At 28.6% G+C, this 21,041-nt stretch overlaps 1 protein-coding gene across 3 annotated transcripts; it reads right to left on the bottom strand.

Annotated features, from left to right (window-relative positions):
• Positions 1 to 1,784: 1,784 nt before the first annotated feature.
• LOC145202336 (armadillo repeat-containing protein 2-like) lies at positions 1,785 to 13,885 on the bottom strand. Of its 3 annotated transcripts, none has more exons than XM_090081583.1 (16): positions 13,647 to 13,885; positions 13,400 to 13,502; positions 10,351 to 10,836; positions 10,002 to 10,104; positions 9,680 to 9,849; positions 9,457 to 9,501; positions 8,851 to 9,015; positions 8,614 to 8,710; positions 8,321 to 8,461; positions 6,304 to 6,351; positions 6,057 to 6,153; positions 5,800 to 5,916; positions 4,777 to 4,890; positions 4,504 to 4,636; positions 2,416 to 2,576; positions 1,785 to 2,252 (listed from the first exon to the last, which is right to left on the bottom strand). In XM_090081583.1, exons 5-16 carry the CDS (start codon positions 9,691 to 9,693, stop codon positions 2,083 to 2,085), a joined length of 1,302 nt encoding a protein of 433 aa, XP_089937709.1. In that variant the 5' UTR covers positions 9,694 to 9,849; positions 10,002 to 10,104; positions 10,351 to 10,836; positions 13,400 to 13,502; positions 13,647 to 13,885; the 3' UTR covers positions 1,785 to 2,082. The 3 variants fall into 3 exon arrangements, 2 of the variants coding, with proteins under 2 accessions (XP_089937709.1, XP_089937708.1); XM_090081582.1 differs by having other exon boundaries at positions 8,851 to 8,996; positions 13,647 to 13,883; XR_016450658.1 differs by lacking the exons at positions 1,785 to 2,252; positions 2,416 to 2,576; positions 4,504 to 4,636; ... (2 more) ...; positions 6,057 to 6,153; positions 6,304 to 6,351 and having other exon boundaries at positions 13,647 to 13,883.
• Between the last annotated feature and the right edge of the window lie 7,156 nt (positions 13,886 to 21,041).

Below are 21,041 nucleotides of genomic sequence, written 5' to 3'. Positions count from 1 at the left end.
TGAATTTTTGAAAAAGAATTCATGCTTTTCTTATTGTTTTGTATTTTGTGAGCAATCTCTGCAGAGGTTACAGATGTATCATAACAGCTTCTCACAAAAAGATCTGAAACATAAAATAATATTTCAAAATATTGAAGGTATAAACATATTTGCATCTATCCTGTCCTTCTCGGGTTAAAAATTACTTTTTGCTAAAGGAGACAAAAGTATCAAATCATAAGTTTCAAACACTAAGTAAAAACCGATATAAGTAGAACCCACCTCTTACTATGAAGCTGAGATAAAAAAAAAAAATGTTAGAATTGCTTGTATTTCAATTTTTTTTACCATTAACAATATTTTTGTTGTAAAGCTGTGGACGTTTAAATAATCATTGTGGCTTTGAGGTATTGCGTGTTTTTTAAGATACATCTACCTGTAAGTTGGTTAAAATTTTTTACTTTGTAGATAACGCAATAGGACCAATATGAACGTTACTATGGAGACACTCCAGTGCATTTTCAGGGAAGACATGAGCCAGAGTTGAAAAAGTAGAAACTACTTTGTAGTTTAGAGAACTTTTTAAAGAATTTTTTTGAGTTTAACATTTGACAAAGTTCAGCTTTTTCCAAATTTTGACTTAAATGTTGTTTTCTTAAAAAAGCTTTTTTGAAGCTCTACTTCTCAATAAGTCCAACTTTTTCAAATCATTTTTTTCAAATAAACAAAACAAAAACCAAAGTTTTCAAAAATTGTAATTTTTTTACAACGAATAACGCTTTAAGTACATGTTTTATACAAATGACTTTAAAATCCCGACTTTTTGAAACTCGGAGCTTCGAAAAAGTTTTCTTTTTTTTTTTTAAAAAAAAAAAATAATAATAACATGCGAAGTATTGAAAAATTGAAAAATTACAAAAAAAGTTCAACTTTTCCCAAAAATACAGAAGTCTGAATTTGCAAAAGTTCGAGTTTTTCAAAGGCGAAACTTTCTAAAAAATAAATAGGTTTTGGAACATTTTCAATTCTGACATAAAAACAAAAAAAAAAAAATAAAAAAGGTTTTACAAAAAAGTTACTTTCGTTTGCTGGTTTTATATATATTTTTAAAACAGGTTCAATGATGCCTGAGGAAAATTTTATTTTGTCATCTGATTTCATCGAGTTTTTTTCTATCAATCAACATTTTATGAAATTTGCTGCATACACACCAAACTTTAAACTTTCCAGAAAAAGAAGTTTCATGGTAATGTTAGCATTGAAGGGTTTTTCTGGTTTTACAAACCAGATCCAGAATGATATTTTCAAAAATTGCTCTATTTTTGAAAATAACGTCCTGGATCTGGTTTGTTAGTGTATGCATTTACAGCTATTAATTTAATACCAACAATTTTTAATTGATATTAATTTAGGATAAAGCAACCCTAAATAGAAATGAAAACTTTGATGGCCACCCATCAAACTATCAGAGTTTGGAGAAATAGAGACACCGACGTTTTTCAGAAGATTACTGCATCTTTTAAACGACAAAGGTTTAGTTTTTTTGTAGAGCATTGTCAGTACAAACAAGAAAAAGTTTTCAGAAAGCTTCCAGAATATTTCCGTGTTTAAAAAATGAAGATTTAGATGCTTTAGATGAATTTCTCTTAATTCATTAAATTAACAGTGGCTGTGAAATTTTATTTCCGTTTACATGCTTCCGTTTATTTTGACACAAATGACACCATGAAAAAAAAGATGACTGGGTAAGTAATAAAACTAATTAAAACTTTATGTAGCAAGGGAATCAAGCAAACATTTGAAAAAAAATTTTACTTAACGTTTTATAATTAACTGATAATACAATATCATTCCGAAGTAATTTACAAAATTTGACATAATATCATTTCAATTACATAAATAAATTATATACATATTATTATTAAAAATCTTTCTTCCATACTTGACACATGAGGGCTGATTTAATTTAGATTAAAGTTGACAGACATCCTCTTAAATAAATTACTCCTATGAAAATTTGCTTATCTAAAGATTTTTAATTGACGTAGTCGTGAATTAGGAAGCTTTATGAGAGGAAAAAATAGAGGACAAACCTTCCTTTTGCTAATCAGGAGCAGTGGGAATAGCCACTAGATTCGACGAAATATTATCGAAGCGTTGCAATAAAACTTCAGCTACCGGATGAAAATTTTCATGCCACGTGTGCTTTAACCAATTAATAGTTTCTTCATCCAGGTCCGAATCATAATCGTAATCTAACGCGAGCACAGGATCTATTTAATAACAACGAAAAACTTCTTACTACCATTTTAGAATAACAGTTAAATAAAATTAATGATATTTTATGGAAAATCTTTTTTTTGTACTGAAGTTCGATTAATCCAAATATTATTTATAAAAATATTTCTTTCAAAATGAATATTGTGATACTTTAACCTAAAAATTCTTTAAGGATTGTAATGATGTCATCACACTCTTCTTGATTAAAACACGCTTCAATACTGGTGAGCTCGTCGGTGTAATTGCATAGAATTTGACATATTAACGCAGCAAGGCACCAGTCTCTTTCACTTAGATTTCGCAATATGTCTATCAACCTAAAAATGTTGTCTCATACAAAATATTACAGAGGCTGTTGCATAAAAGATATGCTCAATCTACACATTCTAAAAGTTACAAAAATATTTTGATGCTTCAAAAAATTTACAAAAAGATCAAATCGCATTTTACAAGTTGAACCGAATTTCAGGAGTTTTTTTAGGAACAAAACCGAATATCTAGAATTTTTTCTAAGAACAAAACGTTTATTGAGTTTTATTAACAAAACCACCTTGGTGAATAATTTATAACTATGCATTAAAATAATACTGGCCACAAATTATACAAAGTTCCATAGCATTTACTCTTATAAGAATTGAGTGGTAAATAACGTATTTAAAGTAAGCATTAGATTGTCAGAAAGAGGTAACATAAAAACTATGTTTTGCAGAAAATCTTTTATATTAATACAACGCACCGCAAAGAATCTTGGTTACTGGACCTGGCTCTCAGTCTACTAATGGTAAATATGCCTCTGGTGCAATAAAAAAATGCTATCCTACAAAAGGGGACCATAACGAATAAGAGTTGAAAGTATAAAATTAACAACCAGTCTGCCACTGTGCAAAGGTTTTGATTTGACTTGAAATTTAGCAAAATAGTTTTAAAGAAATATACGATGTAAAATTAATGTATAAAGTGTGGTCAAGGTTTAATTGATATTCAAAAGAACACAAAAAGATTTATTATATGCATATTAAATTACAGGCTTCATGTACAGGTTATATTTAAAACAGGTAAACAGATTAGCACCACTTTTCGTGGCTACTTCCTTCATAATCTTTAACCAAGTATTCTTATATTTAGGGAATAAGTTGTTCAACCATTTATAATTCCTTTTGTACAATGCCCAGAAATGTTCCAATTGGTCTTTGATTAGGTACAGCTGGTGTATTTCTTTCTTTGGTTATATAGTAGATTTCATTCATCTAGGTAATTGCACAGAACTCATACGTAATGCAAGCTAACCATTTCTATCCTGAAGATAACATTGTGACCTTCCTTTAGCTTGTTTATAATTGGAACTAGCTGCTTCTTGACATACGCTTTGAGGTAAACATGCTTTTTTATCATTCTAGATATGGCATAAGGTTCATAAACTTGACAACCCTGCATAATCAAATATTTAGCAGAGAACCTCAACTTTCTTTTATTTTTAGCTTGAATATCAACATCACAATTACTGATAAATTACTGTAGTATTCATTATCCAATACCTAAGATGGATCAACTGGACAACAAATTTTATCATCCATAGTAAAGAACTTTTCAACAACAAGTACAGCAGAATATTCATACAATGTCTAAGTGATCATTCAAGCCATTCTTTTTAATCTATCACATACTTTGGACTAAAGACCTTCTTTATAGATTTGATTTTTAACTTCTTCACTACATTTAAAACATTAGGTTTTGAAATTTTGAATTTGCAGGCTGTCAATAGTTCAATAGTGCTTACAAACAATTATACTTAATCTTTATCAACTGTTTAACAGATAGTTCAAATGGTTGTTGTTGTCATTAATTCTTTTAGTATTCAACTTTATCAGTATCAGCATGTTTGAATACTGTTTGAATTGTTTTTTTTTTACATCCTTCATCTTCAGCATGTTTGTTGAATTTTGATCTTAATTATTATTTAAGAAATAAATGAAAAATTCACTTAGCATTATCTTCATACTTTTTTGACTTCATGTTGGTTGCAATTAGAAAATCAGTTATGATTCAAAAAATTGAGTAAGTAGAACTTGTTAATTCAAAAGAAAAAAAAAACAATTCAGTGGTTTAAATACAAAAACTATTTGAATATCAAACAATTAAACCTTGATATTGCTTTAATATGCAACTAAATTTAAGATTATCTTCTCATAAACAAACTTTTCATTTGAAAACTATTAAATTCTATAACTGTATACAATTACTTACTTAGAGATTACATTTTGATCCCTTAAAACAAATCTTTTATCTTTATCAACCATCATATTCACAAGAACCCCACAAACAGAAAACAATACTTCGTGGTTACTTGAATTTAAAAGCTCGCTAACTAATTTGCCAACTAAAAGCAAAAACAGCAACAATAAAAAAACAGCATAAAATTTACACATAACTAAAACTCATAGAATTAAATATTCAAAAATTTATTTTTTAAATTTAATTTTTAAATTTAAAATCAATAAAAACCATTCATTAACTTACAACTAGTTTTGATCAATGCATCTCTAACCACTTTATGTTGTGTAAAATTACCAAGAGCTCTTAAAACTTCAAGGATACTTTTCATTTCCCCAGCAAATAACATATTTATCATAGCTGAAAAAAAATTTTTTGTGATCACCCAAGATTTAAAAATTGATTTTTTTAAAAATGTGTTTGTATCTTAACTCTAATACCCTAAGGATTGTTACCAGCTTGGTTTTACTAATAGTTAACCAAGCATTTGTTGCAGATTGTCTTTAATAATGGTTGAGGCAATATCTGAAAATAACCATAATGGGTGTTGCAGTAAAATTTTCATAAACTTTGATGCTTGCTATATTGCATAAGACATTTTGATGTTCTGGCTTCATCATTCATAAAATAAGTATCATTTTGGTTATATAGCGCCAATATACTATGTTTATTCATAACCTTTGATATTTCTTTTCTACCTAACATCATGCTGTTTTAACTGTTTTGCATAATTTGCTGCAATACCAAACAATCAAATTAGAAGCATAAATCCACTACAATATAGTTTTCTTCAGTTGAAAAAACTGAAGATTCAGCAAAATGTTGGAGTGATTAGATGAGTTAAATACAGCTTACTTATAACTTGCTGAATGATGTAAAAATATTTTTATTTTTAGATCATGTCAGATACAGGCTGTCAAGTTATCATTTTCTTCATTTTCTTATTGATCTTTTTTGCTATGTCATTTTTTTTTCAATTTTTCAATTTTGAAAATTGAAGAAAGTGCATAAAAAAAAAAGACTTAACAAAAAAGACCATAAAAAGAATGAAAAAATTTAAATAAAAATGAAAAAAATGACATAACAAAAAAAAACCAATAAAAGAATGAAAAAAATTACAACTGGACAGCCTGGAGATACTGTAGTTAATGCTATACTAAATGTTTCTCAATATATTGAATAGCTGAAGCATGGTCATACATGGCAGTACCTGATACATGGATGTAAACATTTTCTTACTTGTATAATAAGATGGATAAAAAAAGTTACCTTTAGTAAAATGATTTCTCATTTTTGAGAAATAACAATCTTTTGTGGCAAAGAAGGCCAAGTTGTTGACTGTTGCAATCACATTGTTGCGAAGTTCTATTGAAGTATGTTGGCTGTCTGAAGTTGAACACATGTATAAATTACATAAAAAACTTTAAAGAAATATAAAAAAATAAATAAAATAAAAAAGCATCCAATAAAATGAAAAAACAATAACGTTTTAATCTGTAGTTTTAATCTGCAATAGCATGCCATACCCAAGATACTAATAAAAGTACTGATGCATGTTTTGTTATCACTAAAAGCTTGAGCACATTCTCCATTCATTGATAGGTTGGCTATCACTCGAACAGCCTATAACAAAATCAAACCCAAGCGCTCTTATAAAACAAATCAACTTTGAATACATGTCTAAGAAAACATTCATAGAAGCAACAAAAATCTTACTTGATTTAACAATGAAAAAAGTTGCATATTTTCTATCATGTTCTATCAAAAACATACCTTAATTGCAACATCTTCTTTACTGTAATCTGTTTTGGTCTTGTCTTCCTTAAATTAACAAACTTTTATAAAAAAAACAATATCAATGTAATTTAATAGAAATAGACAATTTTGTTTTTACTGAATTAAAATTATATACTTCATATATATAAACAATATTGCACAAAGCATATGGATGTAAAATACAGTAGCGTGCAAAAGTTTATAAACAGCTAAAATTTTCAAGTTTTTTTATCATAACTTTTTGACTTTTCAGTGAAAATAAATGTAACTTTCAAGAATTGTTTCTATAATGTGATTACATACTATAAATTACTCAAAAAAATGATAACTTGTAATGGAAGGGAGAAATTCAAATTTTATTGAAAACATAATCATGTAAAAGTTTATAAACAAATGAGAAAAATTTAAAAAAGGGGTACTATTTCTAATTCCTCCACAATATTTCATCACAGCACATTGGTATTTTGTTGGATAGCCTCTAGACTTTAACATTGCTTAACAACAACAAGATATAGTCAACTAAGTTGATCAAAACATCTATGGGGATATTTGCCCAACAATCCAAAAGAACCTGGAATAAATCATTTTTATTGATCGGTTTTTCGCCTTTCATTTGACAATCGAAATATCCCCAAAGATGTTCGAATGGATTTAAATCTGAAATTTGAGAAGGCCAGTCCAAAAAAAAATTTTTTTTCAAATTAAAAAATTTTTTTATAGAACTTGCACGGTGCTTTATATCGTTGTCTTGCTTGAAAATCCAAGTACGAGGCATTTTGTCCTTTCCATGTAGCAGCATAACATTTTTGATTGCATCTAAATATAATTGATGCATCGATTTGCATATATTTAGATATAGTCGATGCATCTATTTACTGTCATTCTTGATTCTATTAATCCACTTCATCACATTGATCATATCTAAATATAATTGATGCGATGAAATGGACCATTAGAATCACGACTAAAAGATCCCAAACCATTATTTGCACCAGGTTTAACTGTTGGCTTTTGAAACTTAGGAGCAAGTCTTTCATCTTTCAGACGTCTCATGTACTTGATACCATTGCTACCAAACATACAAAACTTTGATTCGTTACTGAATAAGACTTTTGACCATTCTTTGGAAGTCCAATGCATATGATCTTTTGCAAATTTCAATTGGGCTGAGTGATTATTTTATAATATTAATGGTTATTTGGCAGGATGATGACCAAACAAATTATGCTGATGCAGGCAACATTTTGTAGTATCTATGCTGCACTTAACAACATATTTATTGCTCAAAATGCTATTTAATTCAACAGCAGGGGATCTTGTTTTGATTTTCTTACCAAAGATCTATCTTGATGTTCTGTAGTTATCTTTGGCCTACCTGAACGATGCTTGTTTTCAAATGTCTTTTGGTTTCTATACCTCTTTACTAGCATGCTAATTGTTGATTTAGCCACATCATAAAGCTCATAAATTTGCTTAAAAGGAACCTTCTTCTCTACAGCTTGTATTATTAGATTTTTCTTTTCTCTTGATGATTACTTTGATTTTCCCATCATTTTTAAAATTCAAGTTAAGTTAAACATTATATCCACTAAACTAATTTTAACATAAATACATTTTTCTTAATAAAATTTTAATTTACTTAATGGGATATGGAATTGTTTATAAACTTTTGCACGGTTATGTTTTCAATAAAATTTGAATTTTTTCCTTCCATTACAAGTTTTTTTTTTTTTTTGAATAAATCATACTATATAGTCACATTATAGGAATAATTATTAAAAATTTCATTCATTTCTAGTCAAAAGTCAAAAAGTTATGGCAAAAAAACTTGAAAATTTTAGCTGTTTATAAACTTTTCACAAAACTGTATATATTGAATTATAAATAGAAACAACATCATACTTATTAGAAAATGCAATTAATTTGTATAAACATATTTTACATGTAATACATGCATGTAAAGTATTTTAACATAAATTTCACTTTTTTAATTAATGGAGCTTAGTAAACATACAGCTTCACAATTTTCCATGTAAGTAGCATTTATTGATACCACCAAATCCAAACATTCAGTATGAAATGTAAAAACCTTTTGACACTCAGGCAAAAATGTTGCTAAATTACCAATGATAAAACAAAGTCGTACAGCAATATCCTGTGTAAAAATTGTAAATAAAATTTCTACAGGAAACTAATTGTTATACAAAAAATCAAGACACAAAACATTTATTTTCAAAAAAATGTTAATTTTATTAGAAGTACTAGATCTTATTTTGAAGAAAATGTGGCTTTTAAAATAAACTTTACTTTGTTTAAAATATGTTTCTTAAGCAAGTGAACTTGGATTTTGTAAAATGAATCTTCGCATAATTGAAGACATGATTTTTCACTCACTGTCAGCTTGCTAAAGTAAAAACAAAAGCAAAAAAATCAAATATTTTTGTCAGATTTTATAACCTATGAAAAGTTTTTAAACTTTAGAAAAATTTTTAATTTCTTTAAGACAAAAATAAAATGATCACTTCTACAAATCATGAAATATACCTCATAACCCTACAATAGCTCAACACAACTCCTTCATCTTGTTTATGAATATCTACTATTTTTAACAATTGTTGTGGAATTCTGCACATCAAAAATTTGTCATGTAGTGAATCGTCATTTGCTAAGTTTGCTAATGTTGACACCACCTGGAGTACATAAGTCTTGCTGACATAAGAAAGAAGTTTTTAATGTAACACCAGAATTTACAGCAGAAAAGAGTTTCAATAATGACGAAAGATTTCACCCCTGCCTTTTTTGTTTAACTTAGTTAACCTTTGCTGGTTTTTTTAAATGTTTAAAAAGTTTTCAGAACTAACTCAAAAGTATATTGTGATAATGATCAACAAGTGATAATGGACAACAAATTTACTCTGATTGTTTTGTTTTTTAGTCATTAAAAAATATTTCTGATTTAAATTAAAAAAAAAATTCATTAAACAGGAGTTAGGAAAACTGATTTTTGGTAAGAACTATTTTTCAATTTAAAACTCTTTTCTTAGTTTAGAATTTCAAAACTTAGTATTGCATGTGCATAACTACTGTAATAAATATACACACTATGGGCATCAAAATATAACTTTCTACAATTTACAAAGTTTGTATTACCTGAATAAGAGCATGAGAACCATCTTTTGCTTGAAAATCTTGAAACTAAGATAAATTTAAAGTTTTAGATTTGTATATGCAAAATGAGATTTGCTATCTGAGAATTTTTAATTTACTTTGAATTTCTTTTCTAAAAAATTTTTTTAAAAACAGATTAAAAGTTTTAAACCTTAAGACTTAATTGAAATTAAAAATGGTTGTATTTATGTAAAAAATATTAAACCTTTTCAGTAGCATTCAAAACATAAACCAAAACCTCAAGGATATTGCATTTGACTAGATCAGGAAAGAGTAGTAGATTTCCTGATAAGAGTTTTAATGTGCCACACAAATAAACAAGACATTTTAGTTGGTCTAACTTTTCAGCCATCATCAATATGTTCAAAATGGGATCTATCAAACAGTATTATTAAAAAAAAAACAAAAAAAAAACAAGAAAAACAAGAAAAAAATCCTCATTAAAATTGATGAATAGTAACAACAACAACAAATTTTAAACAAATACCAAATAGTTACCTAGCAACAAATGCTGAACAAACAGTTACCTAGCATTTTTTCCTTAACAAAAAGTAAATCATTATTTCTTTCCTGAGCAAGACGAAATAAAATTTTTGACACAACTTCCAAATTTTTTCCAGACACTTCCAGCTGAAAAAATATTTTAAAATGTAAAAAACATTTACACAAAAAGTCTTAAAAGCAGATTTTTTGATCACTCCCTTCACAAAGAAAAATTTGAACTCAAAGCAAACTAAAACAATTTAAGTATTATTTTAAGCAACTGAGATATTTAAAAACTTTCAAATCTTTTTTTATTTTATTTTAGCTAAGGTATTGTAAATTTATAAACAATAATAGTAACAAGTGGTCATAATTTACTTGCAAAATACTTACTGCTAAAAATAATTTTGTGAGTTTTAAAAGTATCAATGGGATGTTGTAATTTGAGCATTTCATTACAGATGACAAAACTTCAGATCTTTGCTTTGCATCTAACTTATTTTTCCCCAGCATATCTTCAAACTCTAGCGTTTTCCAAAGGATATCAAAATTAGTTAGTAAAGCATCAGAATCCTCATGCAAGTGATTCAACTCCATCTGTTTTAATAATGGTCTAACATTTTCTTCAAAGCATAATTTTTTTCTATCTATTTTTGTGTGTAATTCTTTATTTTTGAACATATCTTCAGAACTACTATATTTTTTCAACCATGTTTTCACATAGTCATTGGTTTCTTTTGTTAGGTGTGAAGGTATATTAATAAGTGGTTCAGAAAAACTGGAATGCTTTAACTCTGGTCGTGCTTTTAATGGAGGCAACAATGCATGTTGTTTTTCAAGCTTTAACACATCTTGATCTATTATTGGAACATCTTTATTCTACAAAGGAAATAAAAAAAAACTTTATATAAAATTTACACTAACTATATCCAAAGGTTGTCTATGTATATATTTGCATTTCTTTGTTTATGTGTATATCAATTTATGTATTTATGTATGTATGTATGTATGTATGTATGTATGTATGTATGTATGTATGTATGTATGTATGCATGCATGCATGCATGCATGCATGCATGCATGCATGTATGTATGTATGTATGTATGTATGTATGTATGTATGTATGTATGTATGTATGTATGTATGTATGTATGTATGTATGTATGTATGTATGTATGTATGTATGTATGGAGATGGCTTGTGTAATTGAACTATCCCATGTCTGTGGATAGATAGTGCAAAATATATGGCAAGCTTTTAAAATATCAGAGTTAACACACAACATTAGGCTTTCTGGTTGAGCTGTAGAAGACCAGAATATTTCTAAAATATGTAAGTTTCTGCATATAAATCTTTCATATTTTAGAAATATTAAACATAATTATATACATGCATATACATTCCTTTAAGCTTAAATACTTTTCTATTTAAACTTGAAAGTGTAAATATCAAAATATTTCGAACTTAATGATGTCTTTTCAGTTTTAGTTTGAAAACATGGTCATACATGATTGTAAATGTTTTCCTACTTGTTTTGTCTGCTCTATATGAACTGTTTCCAGTCTTCAAAGCATATTTCCCAAGTAAAATTGCAGCAACAGTCCTGTCTAAAACTATATATTAATAAAGCAACTGCTATTTGATGGCAACTTAGTGATATTGCATTTGATGAACATCAAAGTTTGAAGAAATTCATCTTAGCTTATCTTGGTGAGACCATATTATAAACTACTATATAAAAAACAGTTTGTAAAAAAAGTGTACTCAGGGGTTGTTGTTTCAGGTACACTGCAAACCATTGAAAACAAAGACCAAAATTTTATTTAATCAGAACTTGCATATAATTTTTTCATACTTTAGAAAAATTCTGGTCTTCTTCTACAGCTTAACCAGAGAACCTAATGTTGTGTATAAACTTTGATGTTTTAAAAACTAGCCATATATTTTTAAATATTTATCCACAGGTAAAAATGAGGTAGTTCAATAAAACAAGCCATCTCCATACACCACTGGAAAATTGTAAGCTTCTTGATCCTAAATTTAAGTTGTTAACAATGCCAGAGGTATACAAGTCAACTTGGTGTAAATTGATATATTTTTTTAAACCCATTTAAAACAGCATAAAGTCTTGACATACACTGATATATACAGTAGTTCAACACCTACAAGATTTAATTACAAAACTTGAAATTTCAGGACATTCAGCTTTACCTATATATCTATTATTTTATTATTATTTGTTCATATATTTAGCTTATTTATCTGTTTTTCATAAGCTTATTAACTGCTTTTCAACTAATTCAAAAATAAAATGCTTCAGGAAGAAACTGAATTAAATTTGCCAAATAAAAACATATAATAAAACAAAATTTTGCAGCAATTTTATCTGAAATTTCCTAACTAGTTTAAAACAACTTCTTTATGAGGTTCAATTCAATTTTTTTAGCTCTACATTACAGTGAATAATTATAGTCTTCAAACCTGAATCTAAATGTAATTTGGTAAACAAAAAAGTCGCAAGGTGGTTGTAGGTTTGTTGGTATAGACCTTTGGCTTCAAAAAAACCCCTTAAAAAGAAATCCAATGGTGTTAAATCACACAATCTAAGGGGCCAATTCTGATCACTAAAATGAGAGAGAGAGTACACAACCAGGAAATGTCTCATACAGTAATTGAATTGTTTAATGGGCTATATGGCATGTGACACCGTCTTGTTGAAACTACATGCCGCCCACATCAATATCCAATTTAGGCAGAAAGAAATCTGTAATCATTTTGTGATATCGAACACCAGTAACAGTCATGGCTTGACCAGCCTCATTTTCAAAGAAGTATGGTCCAATGATGCCTCCAGTCCAAAATTCTCACCAAACAATATAGCAATTTGACAAATAACAAAGCTGTCAAGATGAAAATATGCTTCATCACTTAGGATGATTTTGATTGAAAAATTAGCATTCACTTGTTGATGTTCAATAGTCCATTCAACAAACTCTCTTCGCTGTGCATGGTCATTGCACTTCAGTTCTTGTGTCAATTGAATTTTGTATGCATGGAGACGCAGATCTTTAGTGAGTATAAACTGTAGAGATCTTCTTGAAATTTGCAGTTCTTGTCTCCAATGCCGAACTGATGTTCCTGGACTTTCACCAACACTTTCACACACTGCTTTGATATTGACATTTGAGCGGATATATATATATATATATATATATATATATATATATATATATATATATATATATATATATATATATATTAAATGACCTAATTAAATGACCTAATGAATATTGTTTGAATAATGTCTAAATCCTCTTTATGCCTAAATATGAACATTTTTAATAAAAAATGTTACAACCCACATCAATATTTTTTGTTTCCTTATGCAGCAAATTTAGTTAATTCCCACATAAAAATAGATAAACTTTTAAAAAACTCTACTGGGAATATGGAATTTTGCATCTTTGTAAATTCTGTTTCATCTTTGATTGGTGAAAGCTTTTTACCAGTTGGAGGTCGAGAATCACAAGAAAATGATCCAAAACTAAACAGTTACAAAAAAAGGATGTAATATTACAATTATATAAAAATTGTTAAAAATAAAGATAATTACTATATTATATATATTTGTAAACTAAATTTCTATAAATGTGTGTGTGAGTATATGTGTGTATATATATATATATACCTTGAACCAGAGGAAGGGCGCTTATCAATCTTGTTAGAGGTATCAGGAATTAACATTCTAGGTAGATCTAAAGGAGTAAATGGACGTTTTGTATCCAAAGGACGTATTATTGATCTTGCTTCAGATATTATCTCTGCACTTGATTTAGTATGGATTTCATAAAATGGTCGAGAGTGAGTTTTTCGAGTACGCAAAGTTTTTGGTGGACTTGGTTGCATTTTTTTTTCTTAGAACCTTAAAAAAATATATATAAAGATTACATACATTATATACAACATTCCTAATATAGAAACTAGTACAAAACCTCTTGGACACTTTGTATTTAACCTTTAAAAAGTGTATTTAATGGGAAAAAGTTTATGTCTGAAAAACCCTATACTCTATATTATGATTATCCAATATTATAATTCTTTATTAATTATCCTTAACCAGTCAGTATCTTTCTAACAATAATATAGTTTAAATAGAAATGGTAGACTAATGCAAACACCTTGATTTTACAAAAAAATTTGGTTGAAAATGGGAAAGACAAACAAATAATTGTCATTAAATGCAAAGGGTCAAAAAAGAATCTGCTATTTTGTTGTTTTTATAGTGATTCTACCATTTGTTGTAACCTCTTACATTATTACTCTTTTAAGATTTTCTCCAATTTTTCAATAAAGGAAACACAAGAATTACCTATTAACTACAAGAAATCTTTCAGAGGATATCAGAGCTATTTTATTTCCCAAAACTTAAGGAAGCTGTACCTACCAAAGGATCTCAACTTATCAAAGATGTACAAAATGTGCAAAGAGTGCTTCCCTCATTACAAGGTTTCTTGTAAAAGATACAGGTTTTGAATGAACTTTGATGATATTGTTTACAACTCAACAATGAAGTTGAAGACTCACAAACTATTTAAAATTGACTACCACAGGCATTAATAAGTTACTTTAGCAACAAAATAAAATAGAAAACTAAAAGCATGTATATTTTTTTAACAAAATTATTATTCAATTCAATTTATATGTAGTTTACTATAACTGTAACATATGCCTTGTGTATATTACTATATATACAAGACATAGGTTATTTATGACACAAAATCAATAGTACAACAAAATGTAAGAATGCAACAATAACATTTGATTTTACTAAGAACCAGAGCAGCTCCAACATTTCTACCATTAACATTTATTATCATCAACTACCCACACATTAAAAATACAAAGCTTGTAAAAGAAGAGGGTTTATCTATAATGAAATGCTGAAACATTGGTTGAAACATTGGCTGAAACATGCTGAAAAATGAAAGGAGTATGCGAAATAGAAAAAATGCTGCTGAACTATTCTGATCAAGTCTGGCTAAAAAGTGTCTTACACATGAAAATGATTTGTGATTCTTGTGCAAATAAGAGCTGAAAAATTATTTATTGCTTGCACTATCTTGGTTGAAAACAGCCATATTACGTTAATTGAAATGTGACTTTGTTGTGTGATTGTTATGTTAATGTGACTGTTATCAACCAAAAGGTCTATGAAGAGACACTAGAAAACTGGATAGAAGAATTTCACACCGGCCATGAGAAAACCTCACCATTTAACATCATCAAGATATAGCTGAACAAGTTTTTCAACATTTCATAGCACATTAGTTTAAATTACTTTTAGAAATAACTAAGCTAATGAATTGAACTAAAAACTTAAAATGACTAGTTAAAAAATTTTAGTTTTCAAAGGTCAAAATTACTCTGATTTCTTGTCGAGAATACGGACATGACGTAAAGATCCCGACCAAACTATCAAAACTTCGAAAGTGCAATATCATTGGTACTTTAATTTCCATAAAGATTTTAACCCGGCCCATGATTTTAATTTCCATTTTAATTTCCATAAAGATTTTAACCCGGCCACAATGGCCCAGATTTACTTTAAACATGAAAAAAAAAACAACAAAAAAACAAAAAAAACAACAACAACAAAAAAAAACAAAGCGACAACTGGTTTTCAAAAATCAAATATCAAAATGATTTTCAGCTTCGTTCAATCATACTTTGTAAACTTATTTTTGGAAATTTTATTTCTGAACTTAATTTATTCTGAAAAGTCATAATCAAGTTGCAGTCTGTGTAACAAATGAAAGATGGAAAATTAAAATGGATCTTAAGGTTTCTCCAAATGTCAAAAACTGACACTCCCTGAGTTTTTTAATTCTACTTGTTATTATATGAAGTTACGAACATGATTGAGATATAGTCCGAAAATTAAAATATATCCAGAAATGGCTATTCATATAGTATGTTGTATTAATATGCAAAAATAACAATTGCGTACGTTGTTTAATGGGTTATGACTGTTTTTTAAAAAATGACCATCTCTTTCTTTATCTACATCTAAGTAAAATTCTAATTTGTAAACCATTTAGTATGTTTCATAAATTTCCGAATAAACTAACCAAAGAATGTTAAAGCAAATAATTTCTTTTCCTAGCCAGAAGCATGAAAAAATAAAATCAATTTTTCAGGTTTATGCAATATTTCTCGAGGATTCGGCATTCATGAATATTTGATTCTAAAGAAGCTTTCTTAAGTTGTATTACGCTATGAAACCAATAAAGAGAGGAAATAAACTTTGATGAATAGTAGATATTTTTGTTTAACTTTATCGATCAACAATGATAACTGATGCCGATCAACGTAATAGTTGTCTACGTAATATTGATAGCATGCTTAATTATTTAGGCGTCGGTGATTAAACTGTTTTTAGATAACTAGATCATTACAAGGCCGTAAATACGATGTATTTGCAGACAATTTTTTTCACTTGTGTTTCTTTAATGGAGAATTTATTATCAAATCTAGTTTTATATTGTGGTACGTTGCGTACAAACAAAAACTTTCTTATCTAACAAGGGATAAAAATTTAAAAAGAGGAGATTTTGATTGTAGCATTTTTCATAATGATATTGTTGTCTGTAAGCCCTCTAAAGAGTTTTTTCAGTTTGGGGTTACAAATTTGGGCATATGGTCAAATAACTGGTCAAAATAACTGAATTTCCAATGCCGTTTCACCTCTTCCGCAGTTTATACAAAAACATCAAAAAAAGTTTATATTTTAATCTATTTTATTTATCTATCACTTGTTGTATTAATTCAATATTTTGAACATTTTTTCTTGAAAATTCATGTTAAAAACCTTTGTATTGTACCTCAATGTATGCTGCAACTTATAATCGTACGTAAGTGTTAAGATATATGAATTACTTACCAAAAAAAAGATATACTAGTGTTATTAAATAATATACTAGAACTATTTCCGCTTTTTTAGCGTAACCAAGAGTCAATAAATAAATAAAGGGTAATCAGTCTAGAGTTTGTTTTTTTTTTTAACATTAAAAAAAAAAAAAAAACAACAACAAAAAATCAAATCAAATGTAGAAACTTGGCATTTATTATTTAATGATTCCTTTCAAATGTTGGTCGCAACTGCGTTTTAATTCGTCGATTCGATACATTGGCACCGGCCTCATTTTTGAAGAAATATGAACCGATGATTTCACCGGCCCATAAGTCACAATGAAATGGTTGTTTTCAACGGATGTAGATGTTAGTTCTTGAACTGCATAGAGTTGTCCCTCACCCCAAATACGGCAAATTTGCTTACTAAAGTAGACATTCAGACAGAGATGAGCCTCATTGCTAAACCTCAGCAGATCTTCAGCAACCTTATCCAGACCCAAAATGCTGAAATTATTCGCTGGGAAGGTCCACCGGCTTCAATTCTGCCTTAAAACAAAGATCTCTACGTGGAACCACCCAAGTTTTTCCATACAACAAGTCAAATTAATAATAACGGAGGCGAATCGATTTTTCAGGATCATTGTAAAAACTCTTAGTTACAGCCGTTATATTTTCTGCACTATGTACCAGACGTGGTCTATTCGGTCGAACATCATTTAATAATGTAAAATGATTCTCAAGCTTTTTGATGGTATAACGAACAGTGGGTTTGGTAGGTCGATTATGTTGACCATAAATTGGTCTAAGCACACGAAAAGCACTACTCATAGAACATAATAAAATTGTACGATTTGTAAACGTTATTGCGACGTAAGTTTATCCATGATAAATGCTAATGACCACTGTTTGACTACTGTTTGTTCTTGCGCATGACCCGTCAAAATGTTCCAATAGAAAAAAAAACCTCTTGATTGATCACTCTTTTTTTACCAATTCTCTTTAAGATTAAAAAACTCATATTACTTACTAAAAAAAATAGCATTAATTTTTTACTTATAAGAAACTTTCAAGATAAATTCTTAAATTTTAAACTAGTTTTTACCCCTGATATAGTGCTATATAATAAAAAAAAGCTGCACGTCAAGTTGCATGACCTAGAAGCTTCAATTATGAAAATTCAATTATGATGAGAACATATGAACAACTAAATTGAAGACAAGGGAAATATGTTCACAGTAAATGTATCTAAAAATCAGCTACTTTCACATTGTTTCATTATTGATGACAAAGAAAAAAATTAATAAATGTAGCAACAAGGTTAGTATAAGGGAGGCTACATCTGCTGATAAACCCGTTGTTGTGCTATTGTTTATGTACCTTTTGTTGTGCTATTGTTTATGTACCTTTTTTATTCTCTAATTGTAATAACATTTACAATCGTTTGAAATAGTAGAATATGCATAAAGTTGTTTTCTGCTCAACCTCCCAAATTAACTTAATATCGCCCACAGAATAAATATACTATCGCCCAATGCAATCAACCTCGCCCGGGTGGGCGAGAATAAATGCAGCATGTTACATTAAGACATATTTATGAGATTTAACTCTTTCGCTACCAGCAGTTTTAAAAAAAAACCTTTCGCCGTGACTCCTATTATTTTTTGATTAAATTGGGATGACATATTTAAAAAATAATCAAAAATCAAAATCATAAATAAAGATATACATAAATAAAGATGTAAAGATATATATTAAGGACATAATGTTTTTGATTGCTTACAAAGAAGTATATTTTATATGTATTTTTATTCTATATACTATTGAGGAAATTATTTTATAAATTAATTACCCTTAATTCAACATTGGCATAATCGTAAAATTGAACCCCAAATTTACTTGATAATTGCTTTGATAAAAATTGATGATATCCACTTTAATGTATATTTGATTGCCTTCAAAACAATACGCTTTCCGTTTTTCCGTTTTTCCGTTTTTTCTTTACGCCTAATTCTAATACTTCGATGCTTCTATGGACGCTGGAAAGGTTGCTACTTTTCTAGAACAGTTATAAAATGGTACTAAAGAAGATAAAGCAATTCACAGTTTGCTACAAAAAAACGCTTCTATTTTAGAAGCAGAATTTGTTGTTTCTGATAAGCAGCTTGCATATTTGGTCAATCCAGTTGAAGAAAAAAATGTTGATTTCATTGTGAATAGTTTTAGTAACAGTCTTACTAAGCTAAAAGAAAATGAAATCTTAGAACCACTTATAACACCAAAATTAAAATCTGCTACAGTTTCAGATTTTCCATTTGCAAACTCATCCTACCCTGGTAAGTCAATCATTTCACGAAGTGATCAATATTTTCATAGCAACAATGCAACTTTTAATAAATTTTAAAGTAATTTAAAATTTTTTAAATTATTTAAATATTAGTACTTTTATTGAATATATGTTTTTATATATGTGCAGGTGATGGAGATGATGATGTCTTGGCATATCCTAAGGCCACCGCACGGAAAAAGATAGCGAACAGACAAGGTCAGCTGAAATACTTCGCTTTAACTTCTCAAGAAGCATACTCAGCAAAGCTGAAATATCACCAGGACAAAATCGAACAGGAAAGAGAAAAATGCGAAAGAAAACAACTGCGACTTATCAATGCTGCTAAGCGACTCAAAGAAAAAGAAGAAAAAAAAGTATTGGCTGAGAAAAGAAAATAAGAAAATCGTGCCAACAAGTCTACAGCAACAAAAAAAAAGAAAGTTCAACTCATTATCTTTATTGCAACCATTGGTTGATCCCGAAAACAATACTGACTAATATGTACTAAATATTTTAAAATCTTTTTTATATATTAAAAAATGCATACAATTTCGTATTATATATATAACTTTTTTATTATTTTTATTTAAGAATACTCTAATGGTCTTATGTGCGTTAAGACCTAATGGTCTTATTAATTTTGTGATAAGACCTAATGGTCTTATCACAATACACCGCCACTAGGGCATAAGCATTTAATGAGTTGATTCCCCATTTCAAGCCTAACCGATAGCATATAATTGCTTCGAACAGGATTCGAACTCGCAACCCTTGTATTACGAGTCCCAACCTGATCCAGGTCAGAATCTAGGGAGGGGTGAAAGTTCGCATTTATAAAAACCCCATGGTTTTTTACTTTTCTAATTAAAATAGTGCAATTCAGCATACAAATTAACTAACGAGATTTAATCTCACCAACCTGTATATAACGTCACCCTAGGCGAGTATAAGTTCTTTTTAAAAGACACACAGTGGGCGACTTTAAATCAACATGGCGAGATTAAGTTCAAGTGGGCGAGTTCAGTGCTTTTGACACACACTACAGTTTTTAATGATAATGCCAAACACTTTTAAAAAGTCTACAATAGTGTGCATAGTTTTGTAGCTGAAAGACTAAGCTATCGAATGATGTATTGTGCAGCAGTGTAGGTCTATAAAATGCTTTTCAACTGTAATTTTAGTGTGGGTGTAGGCGAGGTTTGATTAAGTTACCCTAAATGTTTAATTTTAATGTAAAACTTTCATTCAGTGAATTCAGTTTTATTTTTCATTAACTTATTAGATTTATATAATAAAATATATTTTTGCATGAATTTAAAAAACTTTAAAGCCCTAGGATCATCCTAAAATTTATTTAAATATGCTGAAATTCTTAAGGTTATTTACTACTGCTATAATTACAAAAAAAAAAAAGGAGAAAATACAAAAAGCAAAAATATTTTATATAGAGGAGACCACTGCTTTTAATTTTGGAATTTTCCACCAGAAATTTCCAAAATTAACATGGAACTTTCCTACTGAACTAATTGATCTCTCAGTGCAGTATCAGGGCTGTAAGCGCATGCGCATAGAAGTTAGAGCGGTTTTTGTGTTTTTTTTTTACTTATTTTTTAACTATATTACTTTTTCAATTTTAAAAAACCAATAGCATTAGCTACAAGTAAACTCAAATAGATGTAGGTGTTGTATGGTTCACTCTAATCAATCACATTTTATGTTTCTAAATATTTCATGTTTTTGGGGATTTGTAAGATTTATAATTCATGTGACCAAAAAGCTTTTGGGGTTAATTGGCACAATCATCACGAGGCTAGTTAGCAACATGTGCTAATTTACAAATTTTCG

Source organism: Hydra viridissima, unplaced genomic scaffold (assembly GCF_058129835.1).
Source record: "Hydra viridissima isolate aposymbiotic clone 2 unplaced genomic scaffold, HvirCarnegie_v1 scaffold_3, whole genome shotgun sequence".
Classification (NCBI taxonomy): Eukaryota; Metazoa; Cnidaria; class Hydrozoa; order Anthoathecata; family Hydridae; genus Hydra; species Hydra viridissima.
This window is presented reverse-complemented; position numbering and strand designations above follow the sequence as displayed.

Bases quoted from the DNA above. Each gene is read 5' to 3' on its own strand.
- LOC145202336 (XM_090081582.1), bottom strand. From the start codon at position 13,864: ATGCAACCAAGTCCACCAAAAACTTTGCGTACTCGAAAAACTCACTCT. The intron at 9,850-10,001 runs GTAACTGTTTGT...ACTGTTTGATAG, and splicing joins TGTTAAGGAAAAAATGCTAG to ATCCCATTTTGAACATATTG. The intron at 2,577-4,503 runs GTAAGTAATTGT...CAACATTTTTAG, and splicing joins GATCAAAATGTAATCTCTAA to GTTGATAGACATATTGCGAA.